Genomic DNA, 18,554 nt, shown 5'->3' with positions numbered 1-18,554 from the left:
TGCAAAAGAGAAGTATGTTCAAATATTTGTGTTTCTTTTCTGCTACCAGTGCTGAAGTCACTGGTGGAGAATTTCTTTAGACTCTGAGGCTTGTCAGGGGCTGTCTTGTCTCTGTAGGTCCTAGAATTTCCAACCTGAGGTGCCCAGAGAGGAAAGAATAACTTCAGCCACTGTCCAGTGCTTTCCTACCACATGTGGTTACAAATTAGAACAGTCTTTGAATTTGCTTACTAATACAGAATAATCTTTTGTAAATAAGTGCACAGTTGCCTGTGTGATCCTTGGTGCTGAATCAGAGACCTACATTCCAAGAAGGAAATTTTCACTTTTGCTTACCAGAGATTTGGCCTTGCCCAGCTTTGGCTTCAGGCTTTCAAAACTGGGTCAGCAAAATCATTCAGTAGCAAACTTAGTGGTTGCACACTGCATTAGTCACACCAGGCACATTACTGAAAGCTATGTTTCTCTAAGTAATTTCCTATGACATCCTTCAGAGGTAGATAAAATCTTTCCAGTGAAGTTGTTGGTGTGTCTCTTCAGATTCAGAGATGTCTGAGGCACCAGGTGCTGAGCACACACTGTTCTCCTGCCAGATTATCTGGGGAGCAGAAAAAATGGGGAGGAAAGCAGCCACATCACAGTCACAAAAAGAAAATTCTGCTCCTTATAATGCCGTCCCAAGATTAGTTTTCCTACAATATGGCATAGCCTATTGTCAGGAATACCTTTGGTATCATTGTCTTCAGAGCATATGATATATTCTGAAGATAAGCCAAATGTCTATGGCCCACTTTGCAGCTGGAAAAGCTGGCTTCCAGTTATGTTGCACCATTAAAATGCTGCTACTGCATGAAAGCTGGTTGTGTTTACTCCTTATACATTTTAGTGTCCTTGTCTATAGTCCTGTGGCCTTGTACCATACAAGAAATGCATTGTTTGCCCCTGATTCGAAGTACCAGGTTCTATTTGCCTTTTTAGGGTTGTAAAGCCAATTTTATAAGTGGTGCTGCCCCCGACTACAGGCAGGGAACTTGCATACTGAGGATTCTAATTGAGTACTCCAGGGGCACTTTTGCTAAAGCCTGAATATCTTGTATTGTCTATCTGTTAAGGGATTTAAGCCTATTAAATTGCCCTGACAGGTGATTGCTTGAGGCCACAAATCAGAAGGGAGGTATTTCATCCCACTAAAGAATTTTAAGTGGTACATCACAGATGTAGTCTGGCTAGAGGAGCTGTCTTGTGTAGGTGAAAGGGAGTATGGCATTGCAGCACTGGTGAGCATTGAGGTGCTAATCTGGATAAAAACTGGCTGAAGTAAGTACCTGTAACAGAGGCAGTGCCTTCTCACTATTCTGCTCTCAGGCACTTGAATTTGTCTCAAAACTAAACCAATCTTTTATGTCCATCTTCAGTTCTTTCTTTCAAATTATAACGTAACTCAGTAGAAAAATTTATTGAGATGCATCAGTGCTCATGTGCAGCCATCTGAACTGATGCTGAATGAGCTAATTTTCCTGTTACTGAGTAGATTAGTTTGCAAGCAACAACTTATATAGCTGAAGGAAAGAGAAAAACTTACTGTGTGATAACATGACATGGCACATTTTCCCACCTTCTCTGAAGGCTACAGATTTTCTTGTTTGTTCTTCCGCTGTGTCTCGCTGGTTCCTGGATATTGAGGGGTTTTAAAGGAAGCTGGGATTAGTGACAGTGAATATTTAGTTAGGGCATTCCATTAAAGAAGAGAGAGTGGGCTCAAGCTGCCTCAGGTTGGGGAGGGCTTTGAGCCACTCTCTCAAGGACTCACTTGAGATGCAAGAGGCCACTCTCTCTTGCTTCCTCCCAGCAGATGCCTATCTGCAAAAGAGAGTCCTTTGCAATATTTTCTTGTAGTGGTTTCCTCATCAGGAGCATGGAGCCACCTTGTTGGTGACAGAGGAGCAGATCTCTTCTTAAAGCCCTTCACTTCAGAGGTTCTTGTTTCTCTCCATTTTCTGTACAGAACTGGGAAACCCTTCTGACTTTACATGATATGATTAATTAGCCTGAGTCTGGTCAACACTTAAAGTGTTGCAGCCTTGAGTTAGGGTCTAAGTTAAGTCAGGTGAAAAAATGTCTTAGTACATAACATTTAAGCATTGTTATCTGCCTTCTGGAGATGGAATATTGTTCAGTTTTACCAAAAAGCATTACCATCTCTGCTTAGAGCTTGCCTCTGGTAATTTGAGGGGGCTACAGTATCTTCTCCGTTGATGCAGCTCCACAAGGAAAGTGGTAAAAAAATAAATTAATCTTGGGACAACCACTCTGATAGATGACTTAATTAGTTTACAGGGTTTTTTGTTTTTTGTTTTTTTTTTTTGCAAATGCCAAAACAGTGTTTGTTACTTGAGCATCACTTCAATAAATAGAAGCACTCTGATTTTAAGTAGCATTATGCAAACTTATAGATTGCTGTGCTTTTATTTTTCTTCCACTTCATCTTACTCCCAAAAGTAATTTGCAACAAAGCAAAAAAAAATAATCTTAGGTTATGTGATAAGTAACATGTAACTCAGTTCCGATAGAATTTTAAGAGGACAAAAAAAGTTGGGGAGGTTACTGGAAAATTTGAATTAGTGGTTTTGAGGAAATCCTGTTTATTTTTTCACTACATTACTGAACATTGTAGAATGGGTATTGACAGTAATAATATCATCAGGTCTGGACCCTGTGCACTGCAGATGAACAGAGTTATTTACCCTAATTTTCACAGACATTATCCAATGATATAGAGGGGCATTACTTTGTAATTAGGTCATTTACATTTATACCACTAATTTAAATACATTATGTTTAGCAACTTGAACACTTTTAGCAGCATTTCATCACTTTAGAAAGGCTTCTTGTGATCATAGAATGTGGGTTGGGGAAGAAGAGGACAGCAGTTGGTGGGTCAAGCTGCATCTAAAATTGTGGAAAAAAATATTTCGTAAATCTCCTAATCTATTGTATCTCTAAAACAGGTGGATGAAGTTTTCATGATAGCTAGCAAATCATTCAGTACTCAGATCACAGTGGAAATGGATAATAATTAGACAGCTGTTGACAAGATAAGAATATTTTTCAGTAATTGTTTTAGTGTATTTGCTGTTTACAACTTTTTGCTGCAAAAAGTAGAGAAGAGTCTATATGAGAGACACTCTGACTTATAATCAGATGTGTGATGGAAAACATGAAAGTTGAGGAAAGTTTGGGTAAATGTGCCTGAAGTGAGAGTTTGTGGTTCCTAGTAACAAAAGGAGAGAAGAATGTTGAAGTAAAAACAATGGATTTTGTGAAAGAAGGCTGCAGTAAATACAGAATTGGGAGATAAGATCTCTTCAGTCAAGCCTCAAGGGGAAAAGGAATTAAGAAGTGATGCTTTGTCAGAGATAATACTAAAGCACAAACAATGCTAATGCAGAGATTTAGATTTTAATTAAACTGGTAAATTCTTCATTGACCTCTGAGGCTTTCTCAGTTTGCCGAGGAACAGAATAAAAGATTTGTGTGAGAAAGAGACAAAGCTGGGTAAGGAACTGAGAACAGACATCAAGATTACCTGCACTTCATTTTCAAGCAAGAGTAGGCACATGCACACACATACATATGTTGCACAGTAATGGAAGAGCCAAAGAAAATGTTTATAATTTATAAGCCTTTCCTTCAATGGCAAGAAAATTATACTGGGGTTCTAAAGCTTTTCATTTTTTTTTTTTTTTTTTTTTGCAAGTTTGGGCTAAAAAGAGTCAGGTGCATTCTGTCATCTGGTTTTATGTAAATTAGTTGTTTCTGGAAATGAAATAATACTAATGAAACGTTAAAAGAAGTCGTCAGCTTACACCAACTTAAGGAATACCATAGGTAGGTTTTAATTTTTAAGTGTTAAATACATATATTTGGAGGTTACTGAAAAATATTTAGATGTTCCCTAACTTCGGAGAAGAAAGAAAACTGGTGTTGTAAACGAATTAATGCACCACCACAACTGGGTTTCTGAGATGTTTTCTTTGGGAGTTAATTCTTTTGACAATCTGACTCGGAGTGTTTCAGCCCAATAAATACCTGTTTTGGACAGAAATACCAGAAGTTGGTTTTTAAATAATGTGCTTTGTTCTTCACACTTGTCTGAAATAAAACCAGAAACCAGCAAGTGTTTATGCTTAATTTAGTGTGATAATGTGGGTATTATGCCATTTAGAGAATCAAGACTTGGTACAGAATATACCATATGTAGGTAACAAGTAACAAGAGTATAATGCTTTATTTTAAGCAAACATAACTTTCTGCTCTTGCAGGAAGAATTATTACTAGCAAAAAGTTAACTACATGTTTAGAATGATTTTTTTACCAGCTGTGCGGGCATAGATAGCTGGTTATACTAGAAACTTCTTCAGGCAGCTGTCCAATCATTTTAGCTACCAAACAAATGTGATTTCACCTGTGTTATAAAATAGAAATTACACTACAATTGGGGCCACTGAATGCAAGAACCAGTAATGATACCTACACTTCTAGATTCTCTTCTCTTCCATGCAGCTCTTGGTCAGGATGGTGGTTTGTTCTGTTATAGACACTGGAGTGGGACATAAAATGCCAATTAGTGAATGCAGTAGTACTTTTGAGTACTGAATGGGGAGTTCACTGTGGTAGGTCCATGTGAGAATGCCATAGTATAGAATAAAATGAGTGAAAGGTCACTGCCTACTTTTCCCCCTGCTAACCATTATTTGAAGCATATTTCATATTCTCTTCTCATCCCTTGTCTCTGAAATAAATTTTCATTTTTTGTTGTTTTAGTTCATGTCATGACTGTTATGTCAGTTGCTTTAGCTGGTTCCCATCATTTGAATCAAAGGATCAAAGTACTTGCATCCTCCGGGACAAGTATAAATAAAAAGAATTGAAATATTCTTAGAAAATACTCTTGTTATACTGGGAATAATTTGCTAACTTTGCTTTTCCAAGAGATGAAACTAAGTGAGAAAAAGTCGGTGCCAACTCTGCCTTCGGAGTAACTCTGAAATATTGCTAGTGATTTATGTAAATTATTCTTAGCAATACAAGATTACTTCAGGAATAATGCATGTATTATATTACACACAGTCCAGCTCTTTCAGTAGATCACAGTATTAAGAATACAACTTACCAGTATGGTTTAGGAAGCTCAACATTTTGAGCTTGATCTGTGTAAAATTCATATGCCTTACAGCTGGCTGAGATGGATGTGCCTTAGCTGGGTTGACAACAAGCTGGGATCGCTGTGGGATTAAAAAAAGCCCTTCTTACAACTAGTAAAGAAAAGTGGCACTTTCATTAAGTTTTACTTAATTCCAGTTTGGTCTTGGAATTAATTTTAACTCAAAGTTTCTGTTTTAGATGATACAAATCTCAGCTTTCTCCACACTGATATTTCCTACTTTTCGTTCTGTGAAACGTTGAACTCGGTAACACCAATTAAATCTAACATAAATTAAGTATGAGTAAATGTTTAATCTTCCTGTGAACTTTGAATGGCATACTAGTGGTTTCTCTTTTTCTTTGAATTAGATGGAGAGCAGAAGACTCAAGTGATGATTCATGGAATTGAGCCAATGCTGGAAACACCCATTCAGTGGCTAAGCGAACATATGAGCTATCCAGATAATTTTCTCCACATTAGTATCATTCCCCGACCTACTGATTGAAACTCAGCTCTATTCCTATGAGGATCATTCTCAAGCTGGAATTCTAAGGGCATGTCAACTTCTTGCTTCTGTCAGTCTTGACAGAGGCAGCCTGACCAGAAAAAAAGAAACCAACAAAAAGCCGAAACAAAACAAGAAGTCCTCACTGCTGTAAGCCAAACAGGAAGAGAGATCCTATCATCAGATAAGGGCAATTGGGCTGATCTTATTTTGCATCACTGCTGCGTTTGTTCACTGCTGTAATTAAATCAGTTGCGATATGAAAGAATTTACAGGACTTCTGCAAGTCTGCTGTTTTCTTGTAAAATATAATGAAGCTGAAACTGTCAGCCGAAGAGCAAATGGAAATATGCCACTTGATTGTATTTCTGATTAACAAATAAACAGGGCTGTTTCCTAAAGAGGTAGTGTTTCAGCTTTGAGGGTGGAAACATTGGTTTAATTTTCTAGAAGGTTAGACACTGAGAGATTTGGTTACCAATAGCTTTTTGTAAAAGATCAAATTACTGTAAATCCATCTTTCCTTAATGAGAAGTTCATGTTTACAGTATATGTATTGGTATGCAAATGATCTTTTAACTTTGATAACAAGCAGTGAGAGATTTTAAAGTAAGCCCGTGAGCATGTTTTGTCAGTTAAAAACATGCAAAACTTAATAATTACAAATACTCTTGATTCGTATGCTGTCACTGAATACTCCAGTGTGTTTATTATTCAAACCAGTTTTCATAGACTAGCAACGATGTAGGATAATTTGTCTCAGGATTCGTCATGGCATTTTTTTGTGCTCATCTAGTTTTTTTTCTTTAAGAATATATTTTCTTAATTTACTTTAACAAGGTTTTTTTTAAAAAAAAAAAAAGCTACATGGATGTTGCAAACAGGATTGTATCCTGCTGTTTATTCCCATAGACTAGGAAACAGTTAAATCATAGAATGATGAACAGATTGCTTTTTAATGATTTTGAATTTTGGAAAGCTGAAGCTTTCCAAGCTAATACTTTCTTACATCTGTGGTCCCTGTGCAATCAGTCCACAATTTGGAAGCTTCTAATCTTATTGCTCTTAGTGTAGCAGATGTATTTTTAGGTTATTGGATCATTTTGGTTTCTAAATGTTCGTTACCATTGCAAGATGCTACTCAAACTCTATCAATTTTTTTTCTGTTGCACTAAATTCATCAAACTCTGTCCTCTATTGCTTTGTCTGCAGTTTGTGGCTGTTTGTGACACAAAACTATTTATAGTAGACATATTATCCAATCTGTCAAATATTATCCAATATAAAGAAAGCATGATATTTTTCTTTCAAAAATAGTGGCTGTCAAAGCGCCTACTCACAGTCTTGGCTTGTAAATGTCCCAGTAATTCCCAGTGCTGTTCCCATTCGTTCCCATGCTCCCTTGATGGCAGGATACTTACCTGTGTCTGAAAAAGAAGAAAATGAAAATCAGCCAAATGAACAAAAACCTCTTTCTGAAGCAAGAGGGGAAGGATCTCCATGGGTGAGGATAGGGTTGAGGCTAAGAAGAGCCCTGAGGGCAGAAAAAATCTGTAGACAGATTAGATACTGTTTTAAATGTTAATGAGGAAAATAGCATTAAGGAAATTGAAGGGTAAAGGTACTAATGAAACAAATCTATGCTGTATTCTGCAGGACATGAAGAATTTTTGAAACAAAACAAACCATGCTGGTCTGTGTTTATGCAGAATAGAAATATAATATTCTTATGGTGGGATGATTTGGTTAAGTTATTCTAATTTCCAGTTCTGTTTGGAATTTTTGTTACAGTGTTGGATTGGCATTTATAAACTTCCTTAGGCACACATATCTAAATATTTTGGAGATTTTCAAAGTCCTGCCAATGGATAAAGCAAATATTTTGTAGAGTCATCATATTTAAAAAAAATCTTTTGTAGGGATAATTTTTCCATTAATCAGGATGAGAGGCAATACCTTTCAAAAACTGTAGAGATTGTGTTTCCTTTGTTTTAAGGTAATCTGGAGTGAGTCACTGGCTATTTTAATATATTCTACACCAGCATTTGAAGTATACAGCTCTTCTTATGGCCCATATTTGCCAGTAAATCCAACTTTAAGGCCTAGCATGGAACAAAGAAATAGCTTGGCTTTAAAACATACTCTTTCCTCTTACTTTAACTATTTAAACTTTATTAAAAAATAAAACAAAGTTTGAGTCTGTCTTTATTTCCAGCTAAATAAGGATCTTTGTCATTGTATGACGAGTATTTACTTAATAAGTAGGAACTTCTTAGAAGAGGTTCTTAGAATATCATCACATACAGATTGAGTTCTGAATTAAAGCAGGTAGGTATCTATTCTTTGTTAAAATGTCTGGTTTTGAGATAGGCATGGTGACATTTTGAAATGTCACAGTAAACCTGAGTAATATCTCTTGAGAGAGAGGTAAAAAGACATTCAGAACTAGATTTCAGATTTCTGTACTTTCACATTACACTGTCAAATTAGCTTGTGGAAGATGAGTTTAAAATGGGAGAGATGTTTTCTCTCCTTCCCTTGCCTTTCATGTCTCTACAATTCAAGTAAGTTTTTTTAACTGTGAAATGAAACACCAATTTCTCTGAACTATAGATTGAAGAACAGAAAGCAATACAAACCAGCTATGCAAACAGCTACATGAAAAGTTTGGTGTATGTCAGGTTTTTATATGTACAAAATAACTAGCATTATATGGAGTTTATATGTATAAAAACCACTTAGGGTGGAAAGACAGGCAGTCAACACCCAGGTTAGGGTTGGAGGATCTTGACTGCCAAAATGTGTCCAATTTTAAAATAGCACTTTCCATGGAAGATGTTCAAAACCTTAATCCTTGCATCATTTCACTAATCTAGATCAATAATAGAATGAATGTATTGTGGAAACAAATCCAGCTACTAATACTCATTGTAACCTGAGCTCTCACCATAACTGAGTAGAACATGTTAGAAAGGGTGAAGCCAATTTGCAATGTAGTTTGCTTGCATCTGTTGGAATTGGAAGGATTGCTTGCTAGACTTTTGTCAAGTGTGTTTTGCAAGTTCACAAACACTTCTTAGAAACCTCTAGAAGTTTGGTTCTTTTTCAAAGAAAATCAGGCTGTAGTGGGGGAAAAAGTAATCAATAGCACTGTTCACTAAACCTGTCCCTTTGGTGGCTGCCGTACAGTGAAAGACACGTGGAGAGAGTGCACGAGTGAGAGCTGGTGATGCCTTATTTTGCACAGATATAATTTCTCCTTGTGTATATTGTTACTAAGTGTCCCAGCTGACATAACAAGCCAGACAACTTGTTATTCTTTCAGCTAGACAGAGGCACTCAAGTATTTTTATTACTACAAAATTAAAGCTCAGAATGGAAACTATCTGGCTGAAACTTGCATCTTACATGCTTTTCTGACTATAATTAAAATAATCTGCACTTCAGAGGTTTGATTTCCATCAGTCACGTGGACACACACCCTCACTGGATTTTTTCTGCAGTTCAAAATTGGCAAAATAGGCTGGTTTTCCTTTATTTTAAAGACTATCTGAGTCTGTACAAGGCAAACAGGAGGAGGGGATCAGGCCATGGGGGTGAGCCTAGAGCCCTGAAATCGTGGCATGACACAGGAAGTCATACGGTTTCTGCACCATTTCCACAGCGACCATTTTATCATGTGAATCCTGGCCCCTGCAGATTCTCCTTTAATTTGCAGCTTCTCTTTGTTTAGCTGATGCTTGACCTCAGCTGAGTGGTGATGAGGCTGTGCCTGCCCCTGGCTCCACAGCTCTGTCTGTCCCTTGCAGGATTACCAGTGTTGGTGCCCTGTGTGTGACTGAGCTGCCCATCCCCAGGACCCTCCCTGACACTTCCACACAGCTCCTCCCTCACCAGCAGAGCATGAGTTCATTCTGCTGGCTTTTACCACCAACTGGGTGGCCCTGGAGGAAAGCAGTGAGAGAAGGGTGCAGAGGAGGAGAGAGGGAAACGAGAGAAATTGAAAAACAGTGAAGGTGGGGCTTGAGAGAAAATACTTTGTGGGGACTGAAATGACAGAGCCGGATTCTTGATCTCACCCAGGTTTCTCATTCACTCATCACCTTGCAGCTCCCACCACGTGCTTTCCTTTCCATCCTTTCCATGAATACACTGCAATGGCTTTCACCTGCAGGACAGTGTCTGGCACCTCTGGTGTGCTGGGAGTGAGCAGTCACTGAGTGTGTATTTAGCTTTGATGGTTTGGCGCATTGCTGAAGGAGGCCTTTATTTACAGGAATTGTCTCAGAGCTTTCTTCTCTGCAGCAGATCCTTGGCCTGGCTTCCTTCATGTGAGGAGTCAGAATGGGGAGGTCCTGCTGCAGACAACATGCTGCACAGGCACCACAGGTCACTGTTCCAATACACTGTGTGTTGGAAAACTGAGCCATGGATGGATGGATGGGTCACTAGAGGACCTTTCTTTCATAAAAAATACTGTTTCATGTCTCTGAAGTTTTATTTTATGCTATTCTGAATGTTTCATAAAGAACAGCAGAATACATTTTCAGTGTGGCTAATAAATACCAAACCCAGTTTTGGTCACAAGCATTTTCTGTTTCATTTTCCAGTCAGAATAAAATTCCATTATAGGGGGTTTAATTGTAGAACAGGACATCAATATTTGTAATGAGTCTGTATAGGCAGTAGAAAGAGGATGTGTCCATTGTAATGATCAGCATTTCTGCAGTGTACATCTCAACACCTTTTAATATGAAGATACATGAGGACTTCTGCTGAGGCATGGTTTTGCTGAGCCACCCAGGCAGTTTCTCTGCCAGTTTGGGAGGTCTGCTCCCCTATGGAAGCTCTCCAGTTTTGGTTTATTGTATATAAATTTATACTTGGTAGCTGTTGAGAAAATGACTGGAAGAATAGCCATAATGGCAATGGAAAAAAAAAAAAAAAAAAAAAAAAAAAAGAAAGAAGCAAAGCTTAATTTATTGCTCAAATGGAATGTCTTTCAGTAAGAAATCATTATGTCGGTTTTCAGCAAAATTAGTGATGTCCTACTTCTGGTTGTGTATTCAGTTATTTCAGTGGTAAGAGGGAGCAATCCTAATGGGTCTGCTTACAATTGCCCTGAAATATATATAGTGTGTTTTTAATTAATTTGCATTGGCATATTAATAGGAATTACTTGTATTTTATTCTTTCTCTTACTGAAGCTTGAATGCATTCAAGGGTTCTGCTGCAATTGGCTTCCTCAGGGAAGTGCAGCAGGAATTGTGTCCCTTCTGGCCTCCATGGATCACACTGGGAGATAGAGGGGAAAATAGTTTCTGCAGCTTACCTACTTGCACTCTTCCTTCCCTCCTTCCCCAAACTAGATGCCACAATCTTCCATCATGCAACCCTTTTTGTTGTTGTTGTTGCATGCACTGGACAACAAACCAGGTGAACTGTAGCTACTGAGCATAATGATAATGATCTTCAGCTCTCATTTTGAGGGTCTCTGAAGTTTAGGTCTTTCAAGTTTCTGAGCCACACCTCTAACAGTTCTTGTTCTGGGGTAGCCACACAAGCTTCCAACAAGTTAGTACACAGTGTAAATTAAGCTCTCTTTTAAAATTGGCACTGATGTAAATGGAAGTATCCCCAGCCTTCATTGAGGCTGGTTTTGCTGTTTCTGTGTAATCGGCTTTCTGGATGCTTCCAAAAAGCAAACCTCCCTGAGGTGGTATGGAGGGAATGGACGATGCCTGTTGCACAACTCCCTTGCCCGCACCCAGCTCAGCCCTTGCTTGTGTCACTGCAGGCAATTAACAGTGCTCAAAACCACAGCAGCTCCTCTTCCAAAATGCCATTTGATGGTATCGGGACACTTGAGCATTCAGGAAAAAAATTGTTTATATTTTAAAGGGAGTTTATTCTTCAGCATTAGAAAATGCTGAAGTAATAAAAGGCATTGAGTGTGTAGCATCAACAAGAAGAACTTTGCTGCAAGTTATGATCTGGATGGGGATAAAAATGCTTCTTCAATATAATATATGTTTGAAATGAACTCTAATATATTCATGTGTTCTGCTTTGATCCTAATGTGTTGTGGGGTGCTATGCTGGAATGAATGTGGATACCATCAATAAAGGAGAAGATCCTTAACACCTTAATGTATGGGCATGTGCCGCAGTTGCCACATCATAAACAAGGGCGTAAGCTCTGCGGAGCTGCCCCAAGATAGGGAACCTTTTTCCTCCTCTTGTCCCAGGGTAAACAGGTTGCTGGTGTCTGTGAGAGCAGTGGGGTGCTTTCTCTGGCACTGGCCAGGGAGGGATGAATTAATTGCTGTGGATTTCTCAGATGTGCTGTAGTTGTGCATCTTGACCCAATAGGAATGAAACTGAGAGCTTATCTCTACCTGCAGGATTTATGTTCAGTGATTTCATTATTTATGTCAAAGAGGGCTTCAGGGATTTGAAGTAACCTTAGGCATAGGATCATTTTGTTGACTACCCTTGATGCTAATTATTTGAAGCAAATCACACTCTAACATTTTTATCAAGTTTCACTGTGGAGCGAGATAAGATTAAGTGTAAATGGTGTGGCTGGAAGCTTCTTGAGAAATATTTAGGTTTATTTTGCAGTGTGACATAGGATCACAGGAAAAAGAGAGCGCTCCTGCCTGTGCTCTCTGCTGAGGGTTTTGGTGGGTGTCACTGTTTGCCTGAAGTGATTCGATCATGTAGTAAGGGTGTTGTTCCAGTGGAAATATCTCCTTGCCCAAGATAAGGGCTGAACTAAACCTGAGTCTGGTTCTTCTGAATTCTGACAATAATCATTTCAGTGAGCACAAGTCATGTTGTTGCTGCTCAGCAAGTCTGTAGGTTTTTTTCTGGATTTATTACCTTGCAGAGATAGAGCCTGCTGTTTATTCTGAAAAACTCCTACCTTGACAACTGAAGAACACGTTAAAATTTTTGAAACTAGAGGAAGAAGCTAGAGCTAGGAGGAGCTAGCAGCAACCTCCCATGATGTACCAAAAAGAGAGAAATCTCAAATTCTGTACTTTTCATCACTTCACAAGCTTCTTGATGCAGCCTAAGTGAAAGGTTTCTCAGTAAGTTGTCTGGGGTTCATGTAGGGAAGAGAACTGGGGGTCTTACTGCTGCTTATGTTATGTCAGTACTTTAGACTTTGCAAGCAGAGCTTATCAGTCTCTGCCATGAATCTGCTTCCTCCCTCTGCATGGCTATGGAAATTCATCTTCCAGGAGAACTCCGTTTCAGTTTTACTGGGGGGATGAATTGGTAAAAGCTTGGGAACAAAAGACGATGTCTAGAAGGTTACTAATGGCAGAGGATCCTTCTCAGAGCCTTGTTTAATCCTGCTGTGGATCAGGTGCTGGTCAGAACTGGGCTTGTGTTGAACCATCTGCTGATGTGTGGAACAAGTCTGTCAGTAATACCTGTGTGATGGCTTGGGCCTCAGAAGGGACAGATGCTACCATGCTTGGCAGTGCAAACTTTCAAGAGTGTGTGATCCTGAATTTGGAAGATGGCAGGGTTTGGTAAACGATGCACACAGCCTGTATGGTTTTATTATGGAACAACTCTTTCATGGCATGGTACACCATTAACATGAGGAGCATTGTTTTATTTATCTCAGCTGATGTTCCTCTGAAACTGCTTGGTGGGTAATTTTAATGGATGTGTGTCATGGTTTAGGAATGATATTCCACAATTTAGTGTTCCCAATGCTCCCTTCCCCTTCCCCCTGCCATGGGATGGAGAGGAGAATGAATGGGAGGCACAAAAGGTAAAGATCAGGGGTTGAGGTGAGAGCAGTTCACTGGAAACAGCAGTGAGATGAGAAAATGAACAGTGTGAGCAGCAGTGTTAATGGCAGAGGGTACAAGAAAGAGGTGAATGATTCACACACAGAGACCCCCTGACAACACCCAGCTGCTCCCTCCACTACACTACACTGATCCAGACGACTGTGAGGGGGTACAGAATAACCTCCAGGTTCTGGCCATCCCCATCCCGGGCAAAAATTAACCCTGTCCTGCCAGAGCCAGGCCGATGAGGAATGGGAATCACTGCACTGGCAGGTACAATAGTGCTCACCTTCTCTGCTTACCAATGCCTCAGGCAATCCTGTGTGACACCTTCCTGCAAATGAGGCAAATCCCGCTTGGCGCTCAAGCTGCTGAGGAAGAAAACTTTTATATTGTAACATTAAAGGCAGACACTTTGTTTTAATCACTTGCCAAAACAGCTGAAAACAATTATTAATTAATAGGAAACATTAACTTTAAACTTTGCAAGCTCTCCAAAGAAGTGTCTGTGACAACTTGCATCTGGATTTATGGATAATTTGGATACAGTGAAAATGGGCATCGTACTGCAAAGGTTGACTGCTTTAAATTCATTTTAAGTGTACACATAGTGCTCTTAAAATTAATATGTTTATAAACCTAAATTGGTTCAGTTGGATGCCTTTTGTTCTCTTTGTGGCTTCATTTGAAGCAACAACAAAAAGCTATGCTTGTTTGTGTGTTTAACCAAAATGTTAAATGCAATTAATCCACCAAAAGCATACAAATATTTTTTGAATAATAGAGGTGCCCCTTTCACAGTGTCTTAGGTATTTAGCACCATGGTTTGGCAAGTAGAAAGCAAGTTCTTCACATCTCATAAATAAAATTTTAAAAATCTTTTACTTGGCTTGTTTAATTTGAACTAACACAGTGCAGCACCCTTAGTTTTTCTTGTCTGCTTTGATATGGCTGGGGTTAGTGTGTGTAGCTGGTGGGGGTGGCATTCCTAGTATTTTAGACTCTGGATCCTACTTTTCCCTGTGGAAAATACTGTGTCTGACAAATACAGCTCCCAGGAAAAAAGAAAGGGGTAGATGAATGTTGCAGTCTGAGACAGAGGTCCTGTTCGATCTGACTGGGATGTGACTGTCTGGGGATTCATCATGCAGATCTATTGCTTTTGCCTCTTCTGTCCAAAAAAAGAAAAATTCCTTGGGCTGGCAGAAACACAATATCCAAAATATTTCAGCTAGATCAGACCACAAGAGTTAGTTTGTTATCTTAACTGAGGATCTTTAGACATCTCAATTATTTCAACAATGGGAGAGTGGCTCCTTAGCCTGTTTGCTTCTAGCCTGTCCACTTCCCAGTTATTGAGCAATTCATGGGGGATCATAGGATGAGTTTAGGAACTGCAGATTCTTCAGCAATTACAATATCGTTTCTAGCAAATGTGAGAACTTTGCTTTTTACATTTGTTCCTAAGACTCTTCTCTTAAAAAAGGTGTGTTTTCATCCTTTATTTAAATTCTGCAGGTCCTGCTAAACCAGCAACTTGCTCTTTGCCAGGTAATTCAACCTGAGCTCATCTTCTGTGCATGGGACTGAGTCTGGTTGTCTGGTCTCTGTCATGTATAAGGAATCATCTTAGTTATCCTTGTTTTGATCAAAGCACAACACATATGGCTCTCACCAACCTGTGGAAGGCAGATTGGCCTATGTAGTCCTATATTTATGATTAAGAAGAGAATTGTTACACAGTTCAAAGGTTAAGTTGTGCCTTCAGATAATAACGCTTTGCTTTTCCTGGAATGTTTTGCACAAGTCTCATAAAGAAATAGAACTTGTCCTCATTTTATCAAACAGTTCAGACTTTAATGGCTGCTGAAGTGATGCCTACAGCTCATTTCCCTTTCCCTTCTCCTCCCCACCCAGCACAGTGCTCTTGTTGGAAAGGAGGGGTTGCAGTGGTGCACACATACGGATGCAGCACCTTGAGTCAGATGTACAGGAATGAAAGGCAGTGCTGCCACATCAACAGAGTGACATCTCTGCTCTGGGTGATAGTGCTCAATCATCTCAAAAATAGTGATCATATAAATACCTGAGGATTTTATGGGCTGAACTATGGCAACTGCTCTGCTTCAATTTATGTTTGTACCTGCTGAAGTCTTACACGTTCATCCCGAAATTACTTTTTATTACACACAGTGGCTGTTTGCTCAAAGAACTTCGTAATCTCAAAGCAGTTATCTTTCTTTAAATAGATAATTGGGTCATTACCAGCTTTTTCTCAAAAGAAGGGGGGAAATCGACTAGTCTAATACTCCTCAAAGGACAAAAAGTGATTTTTGCAGTGGGTTGGGTATTTTCTAGACTTCTGTTCTCTCCCAGCTGTTGCTTGATGCACTGCTCTGTCTGGAGACTTGCACTGAGCATTCACCCTATCAAGCTCAGGCTACCAGTGCCCTGCACTTGTGGCACCTCCACAGCATGGTGACCAATCTCAAATGAAAGCAGTAGGTTGCTTCTGCTTGCTCAGTGGTGTATTAGATTTCTAGTAGCAGTACCATTTTCAGGTCTGTAGGTTGTGTGTGGCAGATGGAAATAATTACTTTCAGTGTGCTCTGGGGTATTGCTAAGTGAGCAAGAAAGACAGCGTGGCTTCCCTCTCCCACCACCCAGGATTTAGGATATGCCTCGCTGGAGTACTACAAAGATCTGGATTGATTCCTGAGTTTTATTTTGGTGATTTTCATTATTTCCACAAAAGCAGCTGAGGGGTAAATGTAAATTCCAAGTGTCAGCTTCCAGGGAAGGTGTAAATCTGATCTGTGATGGTTCTTACTGAGAATGAATTTAGAGCAGCCTTGCTTTTAATGCTTGATTTTTGCTTGGGCTGTGGTGATTCAGGGTTTGTTGAGGCCTGTGAGGTTCCTTTATGCCAGTATTGGTTTGTGCCTTTTAAGCAGCATCCTTTCCAAAGGCCTCAGTGCTGAATCTCAGGTACAACTCCCATGCAGCAGAAACTTCCCCCACCTCTTGAGCTTCTTAAACACAGTCTGGGACTGCTGCATCCTCTGATGCTTCTGCATGGAAGAAGTTGTCTGGATTTAGTCTGTTCCTCTCCAGCTCTTTGGATCTGCCAGCTCTGTGAAAATAATGGGATATTAAAATTTTAAAGTTAAAAAATAAAGCATGACTTGATATGCCAGCTTCAGAGGACAACTGCTAATTCCAGTGCACCTCTCTGTGCTGTCCTGACTGCTGTTCCCTGCTACTGTGGCAGAATGAAATTTGTGTGATCCTCAGTGTTATCCTATGCTCACAGGATGTGGGAACCAGCAGGTTTCCATGCACAGAAATCCAGCATTAAGCAAGTGATTTGGTAATCTTTTCTAGTTGTCCAGAAGGTAAAATGCATTGTGCTGCCACAGAGCAGTCCTCAGAGCACCCTGTATATGGACAAGCTGTTTCTTTTTGCTTGGCCATCTTGTTTAAGATACAAAATTACCCCCCAAGCATCTTTCATGGCTTTCATCTGTATCTGTGGAGAATTTTGCAAATGAGAGTTGGGAGGTTTGCCATCCTTGTAAACAATATTGCACACCCCAATTCCAGAACAGGGAAATGCCTCCCTGTCCACAGATGAAATACAACAGATGCTGAATTTTGCAGTTTTTTGATGTCTCACAGCATAGAAGCTGTAGTATGAACATTGAAGAAAAGCCTTTTTCCCACCCAAAGTCTCAAGCAATCGTAAAAGTGAAGCAAAGCTGCTTCCTCTGTCCTGAAGAGAACACCAGGGAGAGGCAGGGACATGCAGAAATGAATGAGAAGGTTTGTTCTAACTGGTCTTTTTTCTCACATAAGGTTAGCAGAATGCTGTTTGTTGCAGTCTGTTGTTGAAGTACCAATATTTGTTCTATTTTAAAAGCAAAGAAATGTTAATTTGATGAAAATCAACAGAAAAGAGTGCAGGAAGCTGCTGATGTGAATAAATTTCCCATCATGCCAAGACAACATTTTTTTGTATCAAGTCTTTTTTCTTTAAGGTGTCACTTTGCAAGGTTGCTTGCTGATGATAATGTTATGCTGCTACAGCTGTGTGGAGGAAATGAGACTGATGAAATTTCTCTGTGTGAAAACCTGTAGAAGTTGACTTCAAAGAGAGAGATGTCCATGAAACGTGAATGCAGCAGAGATGTTCCCCAGAGATATTTCAGCTACCAGGAATATGAACTGTTGTGAGCACCTCTCCTCTCAGATTTGCATAGATGGAGATGCATTGACTCAAAAGAGAAGGATTTTGATAAGCAGATATTAGCTTCAGTCAGAGCTGAGTAAAGAGGAAAAAAAAGGTAGGTCATATTCAAAATAATGAACACTCACCAGCTTAATTATACACTATGTATGGTCCTACTCTTCATCAGTGAAGATGGAAAAGTCCTTTATTAAATTTTATTGGTACCCATAAAACTGCAGTCTTCAAGCCTATGCCAGCTGCTTCTGAAATCACAACAGAGGATGCTGCAAGCTGAACGGCCATGTCCTTTCCTGAAATTGTGTGGTTTAGCCTACAAGTGAGACTTAATTGGGTCAAATGAAAAGGTTTGGATTTGATCATGGGTTGGTATATGGTTTGTCAGCTTCTGTTGCTGTTCTGCCTTGTCAGTTGAGAAATGCCAAAAACTTTGGGCAAGTGAAAGTAATGCAATAGCTTTGATAATGTAACTTTCATGATGGCTAAAGGACAGCTCAATACCAATTACCCATGATAAGTAATAAGAGTAAGCTAAAATTATAGCCTGACAGTGCTTAGGAGGGACTTGGAGGATGTGTGTAATACATTTGCTTCCTTCCAAAACTTGTTGGACTAGCAGCCTGACTACAGGAAAATCACTGTAATTTAGCTTTTGCTGGCAGTATCAGCAGTGGAATCTAGGGCATAAATACATTGCTTTATGGATATCTTAGCCCAGATCTAACATGGGAGCAAGTGAATATGACAAAGCTTGCACTGTTGTTGCTTCTCCTTTTTTAAA

General features: G+C 39.4%; 1 protein-coding gene across 2 annotated transcripts in view; it reads left to right on the top strand.

Annotated features, from left to right (window-relative positions):
- Positions 1–7,902, top strand: part of ATG5 (autophagy related 5) — a 73,880-nt gene extending 65,978 nt beyond the window's left edge. For both annotated transcript variants that reach the window (XM_058801016.1, XM_058801017.1), the window contains exon 8: positions 5,575–7,902. In XM_058801016.1, the coding sequence (XP_058656999.1) occupies positions 5,575–5,711 (137 nt within the window). In that variant the 3' untranslated portion in view covers positions 5,712–7,902. The remainder of the gene's footprint in view (positions 1–5,574) is intronic.
- The last annotated feature ends 10,652 nt before the right edge of the window (positions 7,903–18,554 follow it).

This window comes from Ammospiza caudacuta, chromosome 3, assembly GCF_027887145.1.
Source record: "Ammospiza caudacuta isolate bAmmCau1 chromosome 3, bAmmCau1.pri, whole genome shotgun sequence".
NCBI classification, from domain to species: domain Eukaryota; kingdom Metazoa; phylum Chordata; class Aves; order Passeriformes; family Passerellidae; genus Ammospiza; species Ammospiza caudacuta.
The sequence above is the reverse complement of the archived record's forward strand: the minus strand, read 5'-3'. Positions and strand labels throughout refer to the sequence as shown.